General features: G+C 37.5%; 1 protein-coding gene across 1 annotated transcript in view; it reads right to left on the bottom strand.

Moving 5' to 3' along the window:
- The window catches only part of DPP10 (dipeptidyl peptidase like 10), a 440052-nt gene that overhangs the window by 31764 nt on the left and 385478 nt on the right, over positions 1–22810 (bottom strand). The window contains exons 10-16 of the mRNA XM_062004641.1: positions 21416–21513; positions 12093–12216; positions 9950–9988; positions 8547–8654; positions 4281–4372; positions 2759–2806; positions 1954–2075 (exon numbers count right to left, since the gene is read on the bottom strand). Of these exons, the coding sequence (XP_061860625.1) occupies positions 1954–2075; positions 2759–2806; positions 4281–4372; positions 8547–8654; positions 9950–9988; positions 12093–12216; positions 21416–21513 (631 nt within the window). The remainder of the gene's footprint in view (positions 1–1953; positions 2076–2758; positions 2807–4280; positions 4373–8546; positions 8655–9949; positions 9989–12092; positions 12217–21415; positions 21514–22810) is intronic.

Below are 22810 nucleotides of genomic sequence, written 5' to 3'. Positions count from 1 at the left end.
ATTTAAACTTATATAGATCAATCCAGTTCAGAGTCCCCCAAGGATTTTTCTGGGCAAATTGCTTTTGTAACAATGCAGTCAGGCTTTCTGTGGTGGGAAAATGAGAGTGTACGCATGTAGATGTGGTGTTATCTGTCTCCTTGGAGCAGTTTACTTCATACTCTTGCAAGTAGCTGTCCATACAAGAGTTTTAATACCTACTCTGTGGTGATGTAGTCATCATTTTTGACACTGTCAAACATCCAACCCACTACAGGTATTTTTCAGAGCTGTGGTACTACACGGAGCCCATGCTGCTGCTGCTGTATTGTCAAGCTCTGATTAGACACGAGAGGAGACATCCAAACGACCCCAAGTTGACAATCACACATTAACATTAGAGGTAGAAATAACTTAATGACAGTGTTTTATCATCCTTGCCCAACACCTGCGGCTTAGGGCAGTCTACTGGTTGCAACTCAGTGGAATGCAGGTTTAATCCTGGGAGGATGATCTACAGTCTTACCAGCTCAGAGAATTGTCATCACCAAATTCAATGAAAGTCAGGAGCTTGTGAGCAATTTCATGTGCAAACCCCGACTGGCATCCACATTTTTATGTCAAAGGAACACGTTAAAAATTACAGGCTGAATATACTTTGCTAAAATAACAAGAACCTGCAGTTTTGGGCCCTAGCACATTGCTGATTCAGGACTAAAAACTTTTCCCAATTAACCAACTCACTCTTCTGCGGGAATCTGAGACTTTCCCTATAGGGATTATGTCAAGCACAAGGGAAAACTCTGCTTAAAACACGAGGAGCTCATTACTAGTGCAATCTTTACTCAGTAAGTGCCTCAGGATTAGCTTCATAACTTCTGACACAGCTTTAACCATATATAAACCACACAGTTGGTTTTGGTTTGTTTTGTTCTAATCAGTTATGTATTACAGGTGCACTTCCACAAAAAAACACCCCAAACCAATCAAACCTTATTTTAGACAATATCTATTCACAGACTGTTTGCTTAGATTCAATTCTCGAGTTGGTAGATTTTTGTAAGACAAAAAAAAAAGTACTGATGCAAAAGAAACAGAAATAAATGTATGCAAATGGAATGGGCTATTCACATGTATTTCAGATGAATTGCGTTCTGCTTTTTTCAATCTGATGCTACTTCAGCAAAAAACCCTGGGAGAACACTGTAAAACACTGCAAGTCTCAAGGTCAACAGCTCTAGCCGTACAACACTTTATTATTGATTGTCCCATGCTTTTCTGAATCTGTTTTTATAGTTTTACTTATTTATCAGTGTTTATTTCCTGGGTATAGGTTTCAAAATTCTCAGCGTGGGATGGTTTTACTTTTCTATTTATAAAGAAACATTGAACCCAACTGATGATATTCAGTGCCACTGGAATGCAGCTAACAACAAAAACCTAAAGGTTATCTGTTGCAATTGTATTATTGATAAAGGAGATCTGCCTGTGTTCATTAAGCCATATCTGGTTTTGAGCACATACACACACACATCTGTGTGTATAGATATACTGTACACATACACGTATACACATATGGAAACACAGTGTTATAAAAAGCAGGACCTCATTTTTTAACTAGTTTTAGTAGCACAAGATCAATCTCAACACATAATACAGTGAAGCTGTTATGAACCACAGTACCATCACTATAAATTCCATATTTTTGGGGGAATGATTTTTATTTGGGCTAAACTCAAAAGTCAAATGTCCTTTACTAAAACTGAAGGGTTAAGATTGTAGCAGTTTAACACTTGTTATTCAGCTTTTATACAGAAGATCTTTACTTACAGTTTTGCAACAAGCTCTGTAGAGAACTCTGAGTAATCCGTCACTCAGAGTGAAATGTTAGATTCCAGCTTAATGCACTTCTCAAGGGAATATGTTCACTCAGAAGAGAACATTGTACTATTACATTATGTGGACTTGACTTACCTTTACAGTGCAGTAAAAAGTGCCTATTCATGGGGCTAAACTTTGCACTAAAGTATGTGCACTGGTCTTTCATGAAGTTACACGAGAGGCAATGACGATTCAATGATCCCACTGTTGATACGCTGGGGAAAAAAATTGATCAGAAACATCTTCCACTGGAATAAAATACAATAAAGCAATAAACCACCCATCAGTGATAAAATTTGTTCCAGTCCCTAAACTTGCCAAAGCATCATGCCTGATACAAACTCTTTCAGACGACTCCGTTCTGTAAACTGGGCAACATGATGGGATCCAAACCTGCCTGAAGCAGGACTGAGGTTCCACTAACTCACAGCACTGTGGGGCAACAGTGTTAGTAGGACACCATGAAAAGCCTCATTAACTTCATACTTAAGCACTGAGGTTTGTGTAAGGAGGAAGTGCCTAGCCCACACACCTTAAACTGCACAGTTAAACCCCATAAATATTGTTTTTATTTAAAAGATTTTCACTGCTTTTAAAAACAGAGTCGTATTACATGCTTGCATTTAGGTTTAGCTTTTTAGGTGTTTATAAAAGACCAGTGAAGACACAAGTGAGAAAAATCTTTCCTGTTTTTTAAAAAGAAACACAGAATATCTCCATCATTTTTAATTTTGAAAACCTATGGTTCTTGCCTTGTTACAGCTCAGGTGTACTAATTTTCACACAATATAAACAATTATCCAAGCCCCAAAGCAGCAGCTTAGCTTACAGAACATCATCACAGCACTTTATGGCTTGGGATGACTGAGATGTTAACACACCATGATGTACCTCTTACCTATGTAGCTGTCTTCCTCTTGGGGACTCTTCAGTGCTTAAGAAATAACTGTGGCGAAAAGATGAACAAAGTTAAATTCAGATTAGTAAACTGTCAGATTTGGGTGGTGTTTAGAGAAGTGAGATACATCACAAATAACATTTTTAAGAATTAAGAATTCCCAACTTTACCTAAAGATTCAATACTTTACATATAAACCTATGCTCCAAGATTGAGCTTAGCCCCAGTACACAGGGTAGTTATTTCAGATGCTATATGATTTCACATTAAAAGGGTGATGAACTTGGTGTTTGTTCCATGGCTTCTCTTTTCCCCGAGTTCCTGTAATGCTCAGGAGCTCAAGTAGCAACCAGCACCCCTTTTTGGATATTACACATACAGAAGAGAAAGTTTCTCCTTCACTCCAAGAGTTTGTAATATAAATCCAAGGAGCAGAAGAAGATCACTATGAAATTATATAATCAATTACAACAGGCTTTATGATACCCAAAAACCTTTTTGAGATGTCAAACGACTTTTTCTTCTATCTAGAGACAGAAGGGTATCAAACAAGTCCTTGGTTTGTCCCACGTGAGATCCCCAGAGTTACTGCTTGAGAGGTGGATGGACAGTAAGGTAGTCCTCTCAAGAGGCTGAGACAATCCACAAGCCATCCGCTACCTCTCTGCAGGCTGAGTGCACCCAGGCCTCATTTTTTCATCTCAACTTTGGAGAATCAAGAAATCTTGGATAAAGAATCAAGAACTTCGGAGCATCAAGAAATTCTCTATGGATGTATTTTCAAAACCCATGGAAAGACTGGTCAGAAAGGGTTTTTATCCAGTACCATTGGGGATGAGAGGCTCAAAAAGATCCCTACTGATATAGCATTTACTGTCAAGAAAACCAGAATTTGTTTATTTCTTGACAAGTGCAGATACACATCAAGACTAATCATGACCCACTGAACTTATGTGGAGCCTTCAGATGTTTTGTGTCAGTTCTGTACTGCTCCCAGAAATCACATTCTGCATTTCCTTCCCACTATAGCACTAGGACAGGCTTTGGAAAGATTTCTCTTGAGTGAGCTGTGTGAGGATGAGGGGTTTTGATAATGTCTATATATCATTTGAATTTATGAGGTTGAATCAGATCTCCAAAGTCCAGAGATCTCATTCAGTAACTAAGAAAACAGGAAAACTGAAGATTTGAGGGTTTATCAAGTACTACTACGACTACTTACTCGGAATCCAGGAAAGAAGTCACTAAAATGTTATTACTGCTGCATTGTGTGTTGATTTCTTTTATTTAAAAAAAATACAGTGAGTCAACTGATGTAATGGTATGCTTCTTTTCCCTTTCCTCATGCAGTAATACAGTGGCAGATAAATTGTCTTACAGCTGCACTTTAGATACTCAGGAGTGGAAAATTTGTGGTAATGCTCAAAAATGAAAGAAATATTGTTGCTTAATTTCCAGTTAAATGGATTCCACTTCAATAACTCAGATATTTTCATAAACAGACAAAGAGAACAGTGCTTACATCTTCTGAGTATTTTCATCATATGCCAGGATTTTGATAACTTCCCAGTTTCCTGATGTCAGGTGTCTCACACTGATTTGTTCACTTTTAGCCTGGAAAGAGATGGAAAGCATTAACTTTCACCAGCCTTGTTAAATTTTTCTTTGCCTAGCAGGATTGACTGCACATGCTATTACTGATTACAGCTTTTTAAACTTTAGTATACAACATAAAATCTTTAAATCACAAACTTCTCATTTTGACAAGCCTGGACTTCACATCTTTCCCTCCTTTACATAACTATTAAAAGGCAGATTTTTTTGTAGGTCTCAGTTTTCAACACAATTTTTCTTTTGGTTGCCCATATGCCAACAAACAAGTGAAGTCCTATACTTCAAGCTGAGGATCTTGTCATTACACACATTTTGTTTCAGTGTTACTTTCCTTTATAGTGGCATAGCAAGGCAACCTGACTCACACCCCTGTAATGAAAACTCTGCACCAGAGTCTGCTCACTAAGCTTGCATGTTTATCACATGCTTATACTGAACCAAGAACATTGCAAAGACACTGTGCCAAGACAGGACATCACACCATTCCTCATCTGGAGAGGGAAGTGAACCTCTAAAAGAAATGAACTGCCAAACTCAGGCACCTAGGTAAAGCCTCTGACCATAATGCATGCTGGAGAAGCCTCTCTATGTCCAGGGTCTATAAGAAGAGTCTAAGCATAGCTCCAAATTTTGGCAACTGAACCAAATGCTTACAAGTTGGAGAGCATCCCTTGCTCCCACTCATAAATTGTTTTTATTCCAGAAAAATAACTTCTACAAGAGGAAATTCGAAACATCTCTCAAAGAAAGTGATGGCAGTTTTCTCAGCCAATGCATCAGGGACTGAATTAGGAAACATCAGGATGCAATGAGTATCTACCTTGAGGTAAAACCAAGCTGCAGCAGACACAGGTTAAAAAAAAATGAAGCCTGAAGAGTGAGAAGCTTATTTGAGACTGCTGCCTAGTGCAAAAGGTAAAAATCTTGCTTAGGCTTCTGAAGATCAACACTTCCACCACGAACATACTCAAAGAGCGTTTCTTTCCCTGTACTGGGTCTGTGATGCTTGGCCTGGATGGAAAAATTCCTAGATTTCTAATTGAAGACAAATGTTGTAAACAAAAGAAGTGATACTTTCACTTGTATTTCAGCTACAGTCAGCAAAACTGAGCAGCTGAGTTACAAAGGAGGTCAGGGGGAGGATTTAGTGGTGCTTTCTGGCACCCTGTGCATCCAGAGCACCAGACTATACCCAAACCACAGCAACTTCAGTGCTTATGTGGCCAACAAAAAGTCATAAAAACAAAGGGATGCTTTTTAATCCCTGAATTTCAGAACCATACCTTGTAAACTCCTGAGTTCTACATTAACAGCAGCAATAACTAGAAAGCAGAAAGCGCGCAAGGACACCTATGAGACACATCAGGAAATGACAAGGGGGAAGCAAGTCCCTTAGACCTGATGTCTTCAAACAGATCCAAAAAGTTTGCAAGTGCCAACTGAAATCAGCATGTTGTACCAGGTGCTCTACATATGTTTATGGTGATGGTTCCTTTGCTCTGAAAGGTTCTCATATTCAGTGCTGTCTCCAGGAACAATTCAAACACAAATTAGTGATTTATTGTAATTGACTATTTCTTTTCCAGAGCAAGAGAAGCTGTAACTACTTAAAGAGATACTTAAATATTGAGATCACAACATCTAACAAGAAACAGCAATGAAAAACTCAACCAAGCATTAATAAACATGGTTATTTTTCAAGGTTACAGCTATAATACATAATTTATGAAGCTTGCAGGAAATTCTTGCCTCGATCCATTACAGTTACTTTATAATTCTTATTTTGTGGTTGGAAAAAAAAAGAAGACTTTTTAGAGTTGCAAAACCCCATGTATGAAATTTCTAGATATATAACACAATTGAATCCCATTTTGAGATTACTTTCAAATATTTCATAAGTTACTAAAAGCACTTGAAAACAATAAACCAAACATTCAGCTCTCTACATTCAGACAGTAACAGTAACCTCCCCTTGCAAGAGGACGCAATTAGATGCTTTTGCTAACCAGCTCTGATTATATCATTGACATCTAAAGTACAGTCAAAGAAAAGCAGTCCAAGAAAAACCATCACTGTTTGGCACCTGTTTAAGACTGATAAATAAGCCTCAGCAATTACATTAATCTAAAGTGAGCCATTAAAATGTACTTCTTTGTCACTGCATGGTCACATTGGTTCTGTGTTTTAACTTCCCTGCACTTGGAGGACTATTTCTGTTAATGAACTGATATCTGCACTGAGTAGAGCAGAGGAGTAATGAGAATCTGAATGCCACATTCCAATGTCATGCAAGCTCCATCATGGAAAAGCTGTGATCATCTGAGTAATGTCGACCCACCGACTGCTTTAAATTCTGCAGGGCACCTGTTACGCCGCTGTGGCTCTCACAAGGTGTGACAAACATCGGATGTGACAAACGACTTTATGTGCAATGGCTAATATAATTTTTATGCCTCCATGTTTGTTTTAGAAATAATGGACAATCAGATTAATGCAGTGTGTAAAACACATCATATAAACACATTTCCTGTCCTTTATTGCTCTGTATCAGCACCATTACCACACAGAATGTTGCTTATTGATGAGTAATGGTTGATACATGGGATATCACATTTCCTCTTCTTCTCAGGAGCAGCTAAAAGTCAAATTTGTCATTGGTGATACCATTCAGACTTGTTTATTCGTGGTGACTGCAGTCAAGATAGAAGTATTTTTGACTTTAGGGGCTGTGCAGTACCCAGGGCTCTAATTCAGCCTAAAAAGAATGGAATGCTAAACTTTTACTCATAAACATGACTTTAAACATTATTCTGGTGAGATTAAACCACGTACCTAAAAGCAAGTATATATTTAATTATCTGATTGAATAGAAATTGGCTTAATCTTTTGCTTAAATATTTTCCTGAATTAGTAGCAAGTTTCTTGGGCTCTTTAGTAGTGAAAAATGTCAGATAACGTTTCATTTTAATGAAAATTTGATTGTGTCTCCACTATTCTTTGGAATGTTGCAACTGAATTTTCAGATCTACGTCATCATGCATTGTAATGATACTTATGCATATTGGGAAAAGAAGCAAAATAAAACTTGAGTAAGTGATTTTCCTCCAGTGGGATTGTTTGTGTGGTTACTATATTAAAACATCTTTCTGTTTTTTGTCTGAGTTACTGTTTTCTTTAGAAGACATTTGAAGAGACTTTGATCTTTCTTCTCCAATTCCTTCTCGATATATTTACTCCAGTGAATGAGCAGCTTGTTCTCGCATTTTCGGGTTAAATTTTCATTGAAGTTCTTTTGCTTTGCTCTGTCTTCAGTACACTGTGAACATACTTCAGACTCAATAATGTTCATACCAGAACACTGCCATAAAGGGAGATAATAGAGTCGCCTTGGTGCCAAGTCTCCTATTTTAATGTTTCAGGTACCTTGATAATCCCTCCTATGTCATATGGCTCTGCTAAAATACCTGGATTAATGCTCTGCTGATTTAAATAGATGCCTTGGAGTGTTCTGTTCCAGGGCATACTTTCCTTTATTAGTTCATCACAACTTCATACCGGTGACCTTCAAAGTCACAGCGTAACTTTATCTTCTTTCAAATTCTTCTTTGGAAAAAGCAATGGCCCTGAGAAATGGAAGCCACTGGAAAATGTTGCAAAGGGTGATAAAAGAATCCTAATTTTTACTAAATATTAACGTTTGGATATTGCCTTCCTTTACTGTTGTGTGTAAGACCAGACTGAATATTCTGAACTGACACTTAAGATTATACTTATACATACATAGTGTGCATAAAGAGGGTAAAATGAGCTTTTCTTCAGGTCTCTTGAATTTCTGAGCCTGTAAAACATTATTATTGACAGAAGTGTTTAACAAGAAAACTGCTTGTCTATAGCAGTACAAAGAAAACATGAAATCCTCTAGAGAGAGTGCTTTGGAAGCACCCTTCCTTTACTGGCCTTATGTGCCACCACAGCAGAGGTCTACGAAAAGAGAGAAATATCCACTTCTTCTGGAAGTAGTTATAAATACGTCTCCCTCGAGTGACAACCTGGACAGGACAGATGACCACAACACCAATGTTCAGACTCTACTGAAGTTCAAGCCTTTGTTTGAGTTGTGTAAAACCTTAGATGACTATTAGGATATTAAAAACAGCCTGAACCAAAACCTTACCTGAACAATAAACATGGCTATGTGGTGAAATTCACCCCGGCCTCCCTGCTTCACTGGAACAGTCATGAAGAACTTACTGCCATCCTTGGAGAAAACTGGTTCCTCATTCTATAAATGTAAGATTGTGTTAGCTTGTCACACTTTCCATTAAGCTTCTTAACAAAACATCAGCTTGGTTTTGTCATCTCCTTGGTTTTGCTAGTTGCTCTGTGCATATGACAACTGGAGAAAAATATCTGGATTTAAATATATTCTGATAAGATTAATAAAAACACAGTGGCCAAAGAGCTACATGTAGTTCATGTCACAAGTTATCATTGTGCAACTTGGCACTTGTAAAAGCTTCCCTCCAATGAAAGGTCTCATAGGCTCATCCCTAATGCAGTGGGGCTTTCCATGATACATTCCTTTACAGACATACAATTAGTGACAGAGATAAGTCCTAGAGAACAAATGTTTCCATGGCCTGGACTCAGTAAACTATTACTAAGCACATGCTTAACAGTCACTGATTTTGATAAAGTTGTATGGAAAAAATATGTCTATTGAAGTGATATTCTGAATCATGACCACAAACTGTAGCCTGATGTGATAACATCTTTCCATGTCTAACTTTACACAGAAATATCAAAGGAAAACGACTCACTGTAAGAGCATATTTAAAAAAAAATAAATTTTCATTTGTACATTGCAAAATGAAGCCTGAAATGTATTTTAAATAGAATGTGTTTCATTCATTTACTGTACAGCTCTTTTGAAGCTATGAAAATAGAATCATTTGCTGACACAGTAATCCAATACATTGTTCTGCTTATGAATTTTGAAATACTATTCTTCTGCATTCCAATTATAGTCCAATATGATCTCTAATCTTTGAACTCTTTCAGGTTTAATTTGGTGAGGTTAGTTTTTTTTTAATCAGACAAAAATCAGCACAGTATATATAGGGCATGCTTGGAATAGGATTTGTCTGATCTGTCTTTAACCATTCAAGAGTTAGGTAGTTAATCAGCTGGTCAGCTAAGTTCTTATTTAACTGAATGCAGAGAGGTTGGTAAGTGAAGGGAAAATTGCTTCTGAAACCCTGACAGGTGTCTCAGTTTATGGGGCTGAATTTTTCACTGGAAGTGTGTATCTCTTTCCACCACTGACACTGACATGGTCAGCTAGATAGCTAAATGTCCTCTATATAAATGACAAGATTCCCATTACCAAAGAAACCAGCTGCCATTCCAATATTTAAAGAGACATTGCTATAATCCTCAATGTTGAATTTAGAAAGTTAAAATGTCTTCAATAAAAAGAGATGGATTTTAACAGCATCTAAAATAACACATAATAAAATAAAAATAATAATGAAACAATTACACATTATACAAGGAGAAAGAGCATTTAAACTGTACCTGTTTAGGAAGCCACAAGTCTGATTGCATTTCATATTTCTAAAAAAAGAAAAAAATGCTTTCAGGGAATGGCTATAGATCAAAAATATTTCCCACATTCAGCAAAAGGTCTCTAACTATTTAGTGCTTTTTTTCCTACTGTGTTAGAATTTTCACATCTCTCCATTGGCACTTACATTGAAACTAATGATAATTTAATTACAAAGTCAGCTGTTTTATTCAGAGATTTTGGTAGAACACCACAGGGAACTTAAGAATGCCTTTTCCAGTCCTTTCTGATTAGCCATCAAGAAGCTTTACACAGGCAGTTCTATTTGTTTTTTACCTCTAGGCATCATCTGACAACTGGATATTTTAGGTCCTTCATCAACACCGGGCAAACAGCCAGCATCAAGCTCAAATTGAGAGACCTTTTCAAATCACAATCCCTTGCTTTAATGGGTTGTACTGTGGCATCAGCGAAGAGAGAAAATATAAATGCAAATGATTGGCTTTTATTGGTCCCATTCATATTTCACATCGTGCCATTTAAAAAAACCCACCTTAATAGTATGCATATATTATTGGAAAAAAAAATACAGAATGCAAGTCAACTGTTTTAAGTTGTCATAGGCACATTCAAGTCGTAAGTATTTATTAGCTATAGAAGCATCTGTATGTATGTGGTCTGAAAATTGGAAAATCTGTAGCTATTACAGCAGCTGTTTTTATACAGTGCTTTTAAAAATTTAGAACACATGTAAAATGCTAAAAGACAAAAAAAGAAATGGAAATCAAATGGTGAGACACAACGTGAAGTTTTCACATAAGGTCTTTCCTCTGCCATTACTAATTCAGGTGCATCATCTTATCCCAGCAGATGGGTGGTAGGAACTGTCCAGGGTCACAAGCATGAGCCCAGTCTGAGCTGAGCTCACTACTGTGACACTCCTTCCTCCTCCATCTAACAAAGTCTGTCCCTGCACTTCAGTTCTTCTGGAATGAGATTTTTCAGTCTCTCTCATTTATATTATGCCCTGGATTACGGCTCCCTGGATACCTACTTCAGACAAGTCCAATTGACCTTGGAGCACACAAGGGTATCCTTTCACAAGCGACTGCTCACAGTGGTTCACGACGTCTTTAATGAAAGGGCACAAGGCTTACAGGAACCAAGCAAAAAACATACCAATCAACAAATCTCCAGGTTCACAATATTAATCCACAGTCTGGGGATTTATTTGAAGTTTCTGAGTCAGGAAAAGCAACCTGCACTACGTAGCAAAAGAAGCAGACAAGCTCAGAAATAATCCCTAACACTTTAACATGACTGACTTCAGCAACAGAAACTGATGGGAGCCTTTTGACTCAGAGGCCAAACCTAGACTTGCATTAATCACTCATAACCGTTTACACTACCAAATTATACCCTTTACTTTGGAGCATCTGTTGGTACTGATATTAGCATGCACAGAAAATATTTATACTTTCATCTGGTTCTGGGAAGAGATTGTGACTCAGAATGGGAAAGTGGCCAGCTGCATTCAAGATGCAAGACTGACTGTGAAAATGGAGAGATGTAATGTAGGAGTGTTAGAAGTCAAGGCCTGAGTCAAGGGATGTGATATAGCTGGGCTCAAACAGAAAAAAAAAAGGATTTCAGCTTGTCTTGCATTCAAAATGAAATATGTGTGTTGTGTTGCCTTTCAAATTCTTTTTTCTGAAGTGATTTAATTCTGCTATCAAATTGGTAGAATGATGGGAATTTTATACGTTTCCCTTAAACATATGTAAGCTGTGAGAAGCAAAATGATCTGAAGAGAGGAGAAACCGGGCAGCTGAAAATATCTGACAGAAGAGAAGACTGTCACTGTGCTAGCTATATCCAAAGTACACCACACTCAGCAATTGGAGTTTCCACTAAAGTTAATGAACGAATAAAGCTTAGTAATTCTGAAAATGTCACTCAAAGTTGTTAATTGCATGAAATCATTTCACCAGATTTGGAATCTTCTCACATTCATTTCCTCCCCATTGACTAATTATACTCAGCTTGCAATGACTGCATCTGCAAACTGATTTCCAAAAAATCTTTTTCTGAATATGAAAACAAAATGCAGGAAGAAACTTTGAAAAGAAAGCTTAGGAAACAAATTCAGCTTACCCTGCTGCAAGCCCCAGTTGTAGTTTCACAAACCGTGAGGATGGAAATATTCTGAGGTCTGTTTAACCACCTCACCACAGCCTTGGTGTTGCTTATCCATTTCACCATGGTGATGTAATATTCCCTAAGAAAACATTTGAAAGCATTGTGTTCACATAATTCCTATTTCAGATCACACTATTTAAAAAAAACCAACCCAACAGTTAATTAAATGCTGGATTTGTACTGCATGACATCATCAATACTGAGAGGGTGGAGAAAATAATCCCAAATGCCCAGTATCAGTTGGAAGCTCAGTCCTGCTGTGTTGTTCTCCTGGGAAATTTGCACTCTGTGAGCATCTCAGTAATTTATAATATATAAACTTCAATGACTGTAAAACATATGCTTGTGAAACACAGGTTTACAAATACTCATGGACCATGTACTTGCTGGCCAGTTTAAAAACAAACACTAATTTCCACCAGAAGCCAGTATTTTCCTATACTGAACGCCTTCAGAAAACACTTACTTTTACAAAAGAATCCAGCCCTGCTTCCAAACAAACAAAAAGGTAAGTCTGAAATGTTAGAATGCAGGCAAGACCACTTTAAAATGTCACTTGTCATTAAATAAGAAGTATTTTATAGTGGTACTTGTTCATAATAGGGAACTCCCACTCAGTATCAACACGGGTCAGCTTTTGTTTCAACAAATAGCCCATAATATCAAATTGTTCCTCATCCACCCTGTCTGAGCAGAGGAGGCTTCCGAGGCATGGACTTACGTATGGAGTATCTGCCTCCCTCCTCCAAAAATCCACCTAGGCCATCAGATTGAGGATGTTATGGAGGAAGACCTGTATAAGCTTGTTATGCCAGACAAGACCATTTGCTTCACTTCTCCATTGATGGCAGCTTTCATAATCCAGCTGAGCTACGTGCAACAGTAAAGTGAACTTGTCTGGATACTCGGCTTCCCTTTAAAATAAGGGGCTTAGCATGCATAGGCAAGCATTAGGCTTTTAATTTAATACTGATGGAGATCTCATTACACTGATTTAATTATACATTCAAAAGACTTCTTGATAGACCAAAGATGCTAAGTAGGGCCAAGAGCAAAGTTGTGTACAACTCTTGATGCTTTACACAGAAGATGCAGGAGACAGCAATTCAATGCAGCTTCACCCAGCCTCAGTCTATATCTGAAGAATGCAGCTGACTGATCCAATAGATACAACTTACTTTTGGCTTTGGTGTTAAACTTAGAGTAAGAAAGATATTTTCACACATGGATATCAGAATGGTGACTAGAAATGGTGATTTTGGGTATATTTCTGAGTTAAAAGTTTTTTAACTTACTGAGGAGCAAAAATCTATGTAAAAAATAACACAAGATCTGACACAAGACCAGATGACACAGTGAACAAAGCAGTGGTCAATCAAACTGAAGAGTGTAACACAAAATCTCAGTTATCTGGTTCTCTGTAGCAGAACTCAAGAAACAAGCGTTGAAAACTTCTCCCTCTGAAGTCATGCCTTCATAAAGCTGCCCAACATCATTGCAGCTGTGCATACAGAAGCCCAAAGACAGCCAAAAGGAAATGTTCAAAACATGTAAGGACTGTCTCCCTCTGCAGTGCTTAGACATCAAGGTAAGACAGCATCCACTGACAACAATGCCCAAATTATCCCCAAACGAAATTCTACAAAACAGAACCTGAGCTGTTCCATCTGATAAAAGTCTTTAGTAAGGAATGGAAACAGGAGATTTAATCATTCAGAATTTAGCTGATATAGTAATTAATAGTCCAAATCAAACCATAACATCATCTTTCATTATTGACAAACTCCTTGATCCATGAAGTGAAAGAAAAAGACCATTTAGAAATTCATTTATTTTTAACCCTTCCACCAACTATGCATAAAAACATGTTCAAATTTCACTACATTATTGTTTACCATTAATATATATACATACACACACTCACACATATATATCTATGTAGAAACACATACCCTTGTGAAATTACATTCTCCAGGTGATGTTCCTTTGTAATTTACAGTTTTGCAGTTAATCTACTTTTCCCCATACAGATGTATGTGTGCATACAGAGTAGTAGTGTTGTCGCAGGTCAACAGATACAAAACAACCAAAACAAAGGTTGTAAAAGAAAATCATACATTTCATTAAATTGGCTGACACAACTGAATAAAACCAAAGAAGCCCACAGGGCGAAATTGTTTTAATTCTGAGGAAGCTGCTATCAGTTTCTGTCTCCAAACTTATCAGTCTTTTTTTTTTCTGGTAACCAATCCATTGTACTACTAATGAAAATATGCACTCTCTCTCTTTCCCTCCAGACCCAAATATAGAAATGTACTGGGATTACTAGACCCTCTGCATTTGTACACACATCAAGTTTCCTCACAACATCACTTTAAAGAGGAAAGATGATGACTGCTTCCTGGACAAAAGACTGCAGCAAGATATTAAATGAAAAATTTACACTCATTTTAGATTCTCAGTTTCATACCCATTTAATTAGGTGCCCTACGGCACTTTGCATGCTTAGAGCACAACTTTCATCCTTGTTTGGGAACACTTATAAAATCAGATTGTGATTTTGTGATTTTTCCAAAGAGTAAGAAATGCAATACTGATTTCATGTGTAATGTTAATTTAAACTCACTGCATCACACAGAGGCTGCATGGCAGAGATAGAATCCAGTTTTAGCATTCAATTGGCCTAATAAGAGTAGACTTTTTCTCTTGCTATGGCTTGTTTTATTCAAGCTGTTTCTCCTCACCCCACTCCTAACTTTCCTTTCCCTAAACTCTGCGTAGTCAGTTCCAGGGTTATCCTTAGCAATCCCTTTCTCACAGCAGAGAGAATGTAAAATGATCACGGGAATCATAAAATCTGTTTGCTAATACCTCTCTCCTCTATCCTCACCATCTCATCAGCTCTTAAGGTTCCAACTGAAATCCCTCAGGGTTCCTGCCTCATAACCCTGCCTTTTTGTTTTCATCCAGTCCTCATTTCATGGTCAAAACAGCCTCTTCCCTCTGATCTGCCCTAGGACGTTTTCCTCTCTGAATTCTAAAAAGATGGCTTTTCTCGTAACCCTATATAAAAGTAGACAGAAAACACTGAAAACACAGAAAAGGTAGTCACCTTCCATAGCATTCCATGACCAGTCAATAGTGAAGGAGCTTGTCCATGACCCATTTTATTCTGAATTGTATTAAACCATGCAATGCATAAAACCAAGAGCTTCGAGCTCCTTGGCCAGACGGAGCTACTTTAGCTTCCACATTCGGTAGTTAAATCTGTTGCTGGGTTTCAAACTGGCTTGAGGCAATTCTATAAGGTAATCAGTATAAAGATTCCTGTGAACCAGGAACATGGCTGGAGCTGGAATATCTCACATATGCTGAGGAGGTGCTGCACACCAAGAAAGGTCAGATCTTGGGGTCTGAGACGGACGGAGGACACCCAGTGAGAAAAAAATTTCCAACTGGTGGTGTTAAAAAAACAACTTTCCTGAGCATATGGTAATTAACTTTTTTCCAGACTTGTAACTTGATGAAATCTGATAAAAGACACGTTAAATATCAAAGGTGTTTATCATTCTTTGCCAAACTTGAAAAGCGTATTTATTTTTTAATCTTTCTTAGCAGAATTCTTTTCTTTATTTTGATTATCTCAGCTGATACATGGTTCTAAGGAGGTTTGTTTGACAGTTTGCTAATACATTTATCATCACTCAAGAATGTCCATCACGTCTTGTTTCACTTCTAAGTTTTGGGATGCACGTGAGTAGAAAGATACACATATGTATCTTGCTGACTGTTATTGTAAGTGCTTAGCAAAGTCAACAGAGACAATAAGCTGAATAAGGGAAAGGGATTTGCACTGCATTACACAGTTACAATTGTAATTAAATTTGAACATTACTTAGCTTTGAAATAGTCTGACATCATGGGAACATAACTCATCATATTAAACTTAAGAAACTGTTCTAAAAAACAAAAGAGTCAAACTTTGCAACCTCATAGCATTCACTATAATAAAGAAATCTGCTCTAACTTTAGGCCAATGTGTGGATAACCAATGAAACAGTTGCAATAGAATAGGAGAGCTCAAAGAAATTTAACATTTATGGAAATGGAAAAAAGAACATTACTTTTGTTGATGGTTTTAATAGATTTGGATTTTGATAATAAATACAACAGGGGTTATCTTCAGAAAACCTGAGAAGGTAAACAACAGAAACTTGCTCCATGCACAATGTTCTAGAATAATATATTCCTAAATTATTTATATTGTTGTGTATTGAAAAGCATGTGAGAATTTACAGCTATTAATAGAAAGTGTCATTCTTGGAAAGACACATGGAAAACACCACAAATTGAGACACGACCTTCAAAGTAGGTAAGACAACTATAGTCTGTTAGTATTTTGGTACACTATACATGACTTTATCTACACATGCATTCATGAATGTACTGTTTTCTTCTAAGACTAACCTACAGGTACTTTGGTTCTAGCTCCCCTTCCCATGGGTGCTGGTGGCCACCATCCTAGTCAAGCTAACTAGCTCTGCTGTCCCTTTTCTTGTAGCCATGGGCTCTGGTCACTACAATCTTTGTAGCCCACCGATAGACTCTCACCATCCCCCTTGAATCCGCAAACTGGTGCAGGTGATGCTCTGCCTTTACTGGAGGTGGACAGAGCAACATCCTTCAGCCTACTAGCCACCCTCCTTCTAGAGGGATCCAGCCTTAGTGGCAATAATCATGTGCCGTTGTCTCCCATTCAGCCCCAACCACAAATGCCTTGGCAGGACAGCTGGGCAGGCAGCTCGGTCCCAGTCTCTGCTGATCCAGGGCCCTGTCCTGGCCCACGTGCAGAACTTGCATTTCTTCCCACCAAAGAGGAAAGGAAATAATCAATAAATACCTTGGCATTGTGTGGGAATGCTTCAATAAAATAGTCTGTGAATCTATTTTTATCCTGTAGGCTTTGGCTGAATAGATTACAGTCATTTGCTCTAAGGTATGATAGTGAATTAATCCTTTACATTAACCCTGTGAGACAAACATTTTTATTGCCAAGTTACAAAAGAGGTGAGGGGCAGAAGCATGAAAGAATAGCCTAGACATAGCATATCTAAAAAAAAAGCTGAAAGTTTTCTTCATACCAAATTGCACACCTTCCCATCTTTCCCATTTCTAATTAGAATCAAGTAAGCTTTCTATTCCAAAGCAAGGCTCAGAAAACTGGCTGTCAGAAGTACAAAACCAACCTTTCTAAATTCAAAAGGTATTTCCAACTACAGATATATAAATATTGAAATGATCTTGTTGATTTGGAAATGAGTAGATAATAAAAACATTGGTGAGGCTTTTAAGAGCATTATTTGAATTTATGAAACCTCAGTTTCTTGTTTTCAGCTCTATTACAAAATATTAAATTAAAAACTTTGTACGAAAAAGTCTGACTGCATATTCCAAGATCTTTAAAAGCAGGTACATATGAAATGAGAATGTAGACACATAGTATTTTTTTTCAGGCATTTAAATTCTATTGGAAAAAAGTAAGAAAAATGACTGACTTTATTTCTTACAGTGCATCTTAAAGATACCTGGTCAGCAGTGTCTGGGAACAGTGCAGAGCCAATGCAGCTTGCTCATTAAGGCTAAGAATGGGGAAAGCAAGCCGTGGATGATCTCCATGTTGAGCATTTCAAGAGTCAATACATGGTTCTGGCAGAAAAATCTTTCATAGAATCATGGAATGGTAGGGGTTGGAAGGGACCTTTAGAGATCATCTAGTCCAAACTCCCTGCAGAAGCAAGTTCACCTACATCAGGTCACATAGGAACATGTCCAGGTGGGTCTTGAAGACCTCCACAGAAGGAGCCTCCACAACCCCTCTGGGCAGCCTGTGCCAGGGCTCCCTCATCCTCATGGTGAAATAGTTTTTTCTTATGTTTAAGTAGAACTTTTTGTGTTCCAGCTTCATCCCATTACCCCTTGTCCTGTTACTATCTACAATAGAAGAAAGGGATGTCCCAACCTCCTGATATCCACCCTTTAGATATTTATAAATGTTAATAAGATCACCTCTCAGTCTCCTCCTCTCCAGACTAAACAGCCCCAGTTTCCACAGTCTTTCCTCATACGAAAGATGTTCCATACCCTTGATCACCTTGGTGGCCCTGCGCTGGACTCTCCAGCACTTTCATACATCTTTCATCATGTATGGAAACACAGCTAGCTCTACTGCAACTTCCTTCATGTATTATTTCACTTTTTATCTTAGCAACTTCCACTTTGGAAAAGGAATGATTTTTTTTCTGCCTGACAGGTCAAAATTAAAACATTGAATGGGTTTTGAAAAATCAGCCTACATAATATCTTAACATCATAATAATATCTTGCATCTAAATATCACCAGACACAACGATTCTTCAGGTGTCCTAAGATACAGTGGTTTGAATGGACTACTTGCACACCATATTGCCTTCTCAAGGTTTGCAGAAGCAGGGGAGTATAAGCTTTCCAACTGGAACCTCAAGACCTAGCAGTGTATGAATGCACACATATTTCATCTTATGTGTATATTGGTTTTCTAGGACTAATGAGAAAAACTCCCTGCAGTACAAAATCATATTTTCTACTGAAGGAAACATGATGTAATTGCACACGTGCAACAGAAACACCAAGGGGGAAATGGAAATTGCAAAGAATACAACGTGTTTAAAGGAAGACTGTCAGTCTTTTTCTGGCATTAACAATGCACAGCAGAGAGTAAATTTTTCCACAGAATAAAACTTTCAAGAGTTGTTGTTGCTATCTTTATATCAGAATAACCTGAACAAAACTCGACACCTTTATAGAATCACTGCAAGCAGTAAATGAAGGTGGAATCAGTCAATTTACTCAATCTTGAATCAAGTTCCTAAATGTTCTAAAAATCAGAGATAGTTTTCTGCCTTCAGAGGTGTTGCACCGTGAACAATTTTGGGAGGGTTAAAGATCTGAATGTTACTTTTTTACAGTTATAAATAACAGAAATCTCATTCCTTACCCATCTGTGTGGTTTCCTGTGTAGCAGCAAATCTCTCCCATAATAGCAGTTGGTTGTGACTTGTACAATACACATTTCCAAAATGCTCTGCTTTAAAAGGTCCATAAAACTATATATGATAGGATGCCATTCCCTTTAAATCTGAAAGACTCCCATCACCTGTTCACTGCTGACTCCATAACAAATTCATTAGAAAAGCACTGGAAAAACTTGATCACTAAAAGTAACTACTACTTTTATTAAAAGAAACCTCCCAACACTAAACTCCAAAGATTTCCATTCTAGAAAGACCCGTTCAAAGCTCATTCTTCATACTTGTATGGATATATGGAAATATATGGATTGATGACCAGTGTGAAATCTGACTGCTACTCAAATCCAGAATCAGAATGCAGGATTTACAATATACTCTGCTTTGCTGACAAATACATACATTTTCTAAACTTTAAAGCATGGATACTATACTTCAAGAGCTAAAATAAAAATGAAACTTTTTTAGATGTTTAAATAGTTTTACTCTGTCTTCTGATACAGTAACAAACCAGAATTTTAAACATGAATATTATTTCAATTGAACAGCAACAGTACCTTTATCAAGGACTCAAAAAATCTGTCAAAGATGCCCATTAAAGTTCAGAAAAGAAATTCCACAAATTGAGCTACTGATAGTCTTCAGCTCAAGATACAAAAAGGGTTTTAAGATAACAATATTCACTCATTTGATTCTACTGTTCAAGATGAACATTTTCAAGATTTGAGAGTGATTTACACATTGCTTTCTCATTTCACTTCGCACCTTCTGACATTTCAAGGACAATTTTAAGGCTGTTTAAAAGAGTTAAGATGCTAATCTTGATGGAAAGGAAGCTCAGATTTTCCACTATCACTTAACGAAGGGTTAGCAAGCAGCAGGAGACTTTATTATGTTCTTCACTAGTGGTCCATCAACAGAAAGAAAATATTTCAAAAAGCACCAAATCATTTCTTTCACTAACACAATCAGTGAGCATTCCAGCTGACATAAATAATTGCAAGGCATGAATCACTATTAAATTATTCCTGCACTAAATTAGGGTACTTCAATTTATGTAGAAGAGAGCTATGCCAGCTTCAAATTGGCTGCAACGGTTGTGAGTCAGTGCCCACTGTTAAACTCCTGATTGTTTTGCGAGCAACTACCAAAAAAAGATCTTTTGGGTTTCGTAGGAAATGTAAAAAATAGCAACTCTGCTCAGAGGATGTTTTTGAGCTAGAGGTAGCTTTATGATTGTCAATCTTTTCCACATCTTCCCCTGCCTGAAAAATGCCCAGAGTGAAAAGAAGTTGCATTTGCCTGGCCCTTAGACTATCATATCTGGGCTATGGTAAATCTTCTGTCGTTATTATTACCTGCATTATACAATAATGCAGGGTGAGAAGATTCTTATCTCGTGCACTGAAACCATAATGGGAGTGTAATCAAAAGAACTACAATTCTACAAACTGGAATATGTAAATGGGAAGGCATGAAATTTTTCTTGCTCTTAAAAGTTTCAAGGCCTCTCCAAATGTTGACAGGTAATCAGGAGCTCAGCTTAAGGTAGTAACTTTAGCAGAAGATTCACCAGTTGCAGCTAGACCTCATTTATTCAGCCCCAAAGTGAAAGGGACTGTTAAATTAGCTCAGCAGCTCTGAAGCAGTTTCTCCTGTAAAACACAGCACAGCCATTCTTAGCCTATGTGATCTGGTGGCATTGTACCTCAGCCTCTCTCATGAAACTTTCTATAACCTATTGAAAAGTTCAGAATACTTCACTATGAATGAGGGAACACCCTTATTATATGTTCTGTGCATTTTTAATACACTTCTATATTCTGCATCTCATTTCAGAAACTGAAAGCAACAAGTTGGCACACACAGCAAGGAAAGGCTAGGAGTGAATACAGTAATAACCACAGAAACAAGACCATGATCAACTCATTTAACCATAGTTTAAGATTCTTAATTATATGTATTTCAAGTAAATTGGAGCTTCCCAGGACATCAGACTTGAGCAAATACCAGGTTATCTGAGATTTTTAAGAAAAAGCATCAATTCAGTATGGCTGTTCTTCATTTTATCATCATTACATTCAGCCATCGGGATGAAGATCAAGTGCATTCCAGCCAAAGATAAAGGTTGTGCTGATGTAAAAAGGCAACTATTAGCTTGAAAGACAGTCAAGTAAAATTAAGCACAAGTTTCAAAACAGTAAAATGACATACCTTGATTTAAAGCTGTCAGGTGGCATCAGTTCCAGTGTATGTGCCGGTCCATACAGATTAACTACAAACAGCTTTACTGTTGGGTTTGTTTGACCTGCCTTTGAAAAGAAGAAAATGAGAGCTTTAGAAGCACCGAATCAGTGACAGCTAAATCAAATCACTTGTTAAGGTTATTCAGTATCTTTATATAATGAGAAATTCTTAGAAATTAAAATTATCACAAATCATAAATTATAAAAAACCCCCTAAAAAAATCACAGCCATAAGAATTGCTTTAGAAAGAATAGTTTAAAAAATTACATCTTAATTGGGTAATTCTCTTACTGCTCTTTACCAATGGCAGACCTCCCTGTGCAGGGCAAGGGTCCAATGCCAGAAGTGGTTTGGCCTAGTTCAGTAAAGTCAGATTCAAAAAACACATCTAGTTCCTAAACCAGCAATTAAAACCAGCCTCAAGCAAATTCTTTTCCAGATACTATTGTTCCTTCTTCCAAAAAGCTGTGTTATGTCTCGGACACTCCTTCTCTTCCTCCTCTTTCTTTACTGTTTTTCCCCAGTCTTCCTTCTTTGGCTTGCTGAGACGGAAACCTCTATTTCTGGCCCTGTTTGGGCCCCAGTTGCTGTGCCAGGCCAGCTCTAAGAGAAACAAAGTGCTTCTGGTTGCTAAAGGGGAATAAAATGGCAGTTTGATATATATTCACTGGAAATACTCTGATAAATCCCAAGGATTGATAGGAAAATGGGATTTTCTTTCTCTCGATAACAAGGTTCCTTACTAAGGGATGTTCCTGAGATGAAAAGACTGGAGATAGAATGTAAAACTCTGCAGGGCTGGTTACCAGTCCCACATCCCTGTCCCAGCTATAACCAAGCTTCTTTTTCATGTAAGTCACATGACACTCCATAGCATCTGTGGGATATAGGAGATGAAAGGAGTGTCTCTCAATGGGGCTGATTCCTGTATAGTATTGGAAGAAGGTAAAATCACTGATTCTACAGATTTATCATAATATATTGCAAAGCTGTATATCTGGCTCTTCACAGAGGTACTTAGAAATGCAAAACAGCTTGGCTAAAATACAGCAACAAATTCTTTTTAGCAACTGGACTTCTCTCAAAAATATAGTCTGAATGCTGTATCCACTCACTTCTGAGCGGTATGTGGGACAAGAAAATGGTATTTATGCATTTTTGCTAGTGCTAAAGTTTTTAAAAGATTTAATTAAACTCCTGGAATTACTTTTTTTCCCCATATAAACTTGCACCTTTGCCTCAAAAAAAAATCTGGACTTTCAAAGGCATCCTTTGCATGAACATAGCTTACAAAAATTCAAAACTAGAAGAAAATCACTAAGAAATCAAGTCTGTAGTGTTCTCATTTCCCATTGAACCGTA

This window comes from Colius striatus, chromosome 11 (assembly GCF_028858725.1).
Source record: "Colius striatus isolate bColStr4 chromosome 11, bColStr4.1.hap1, whole genome shotgun sequence".
NCBI classification, from domain to species: domain Eukaryota; kingdom Metazoa; phylum Chordata; class Aves; order Coliiformes; family Coliidae; genus Colius; species Colius striatus.
The sequence above is the reverse complement of the archived record's forward strand: the minus strand, read 5'-3'. Positions and strand labels throughout refer to the sequence as shown.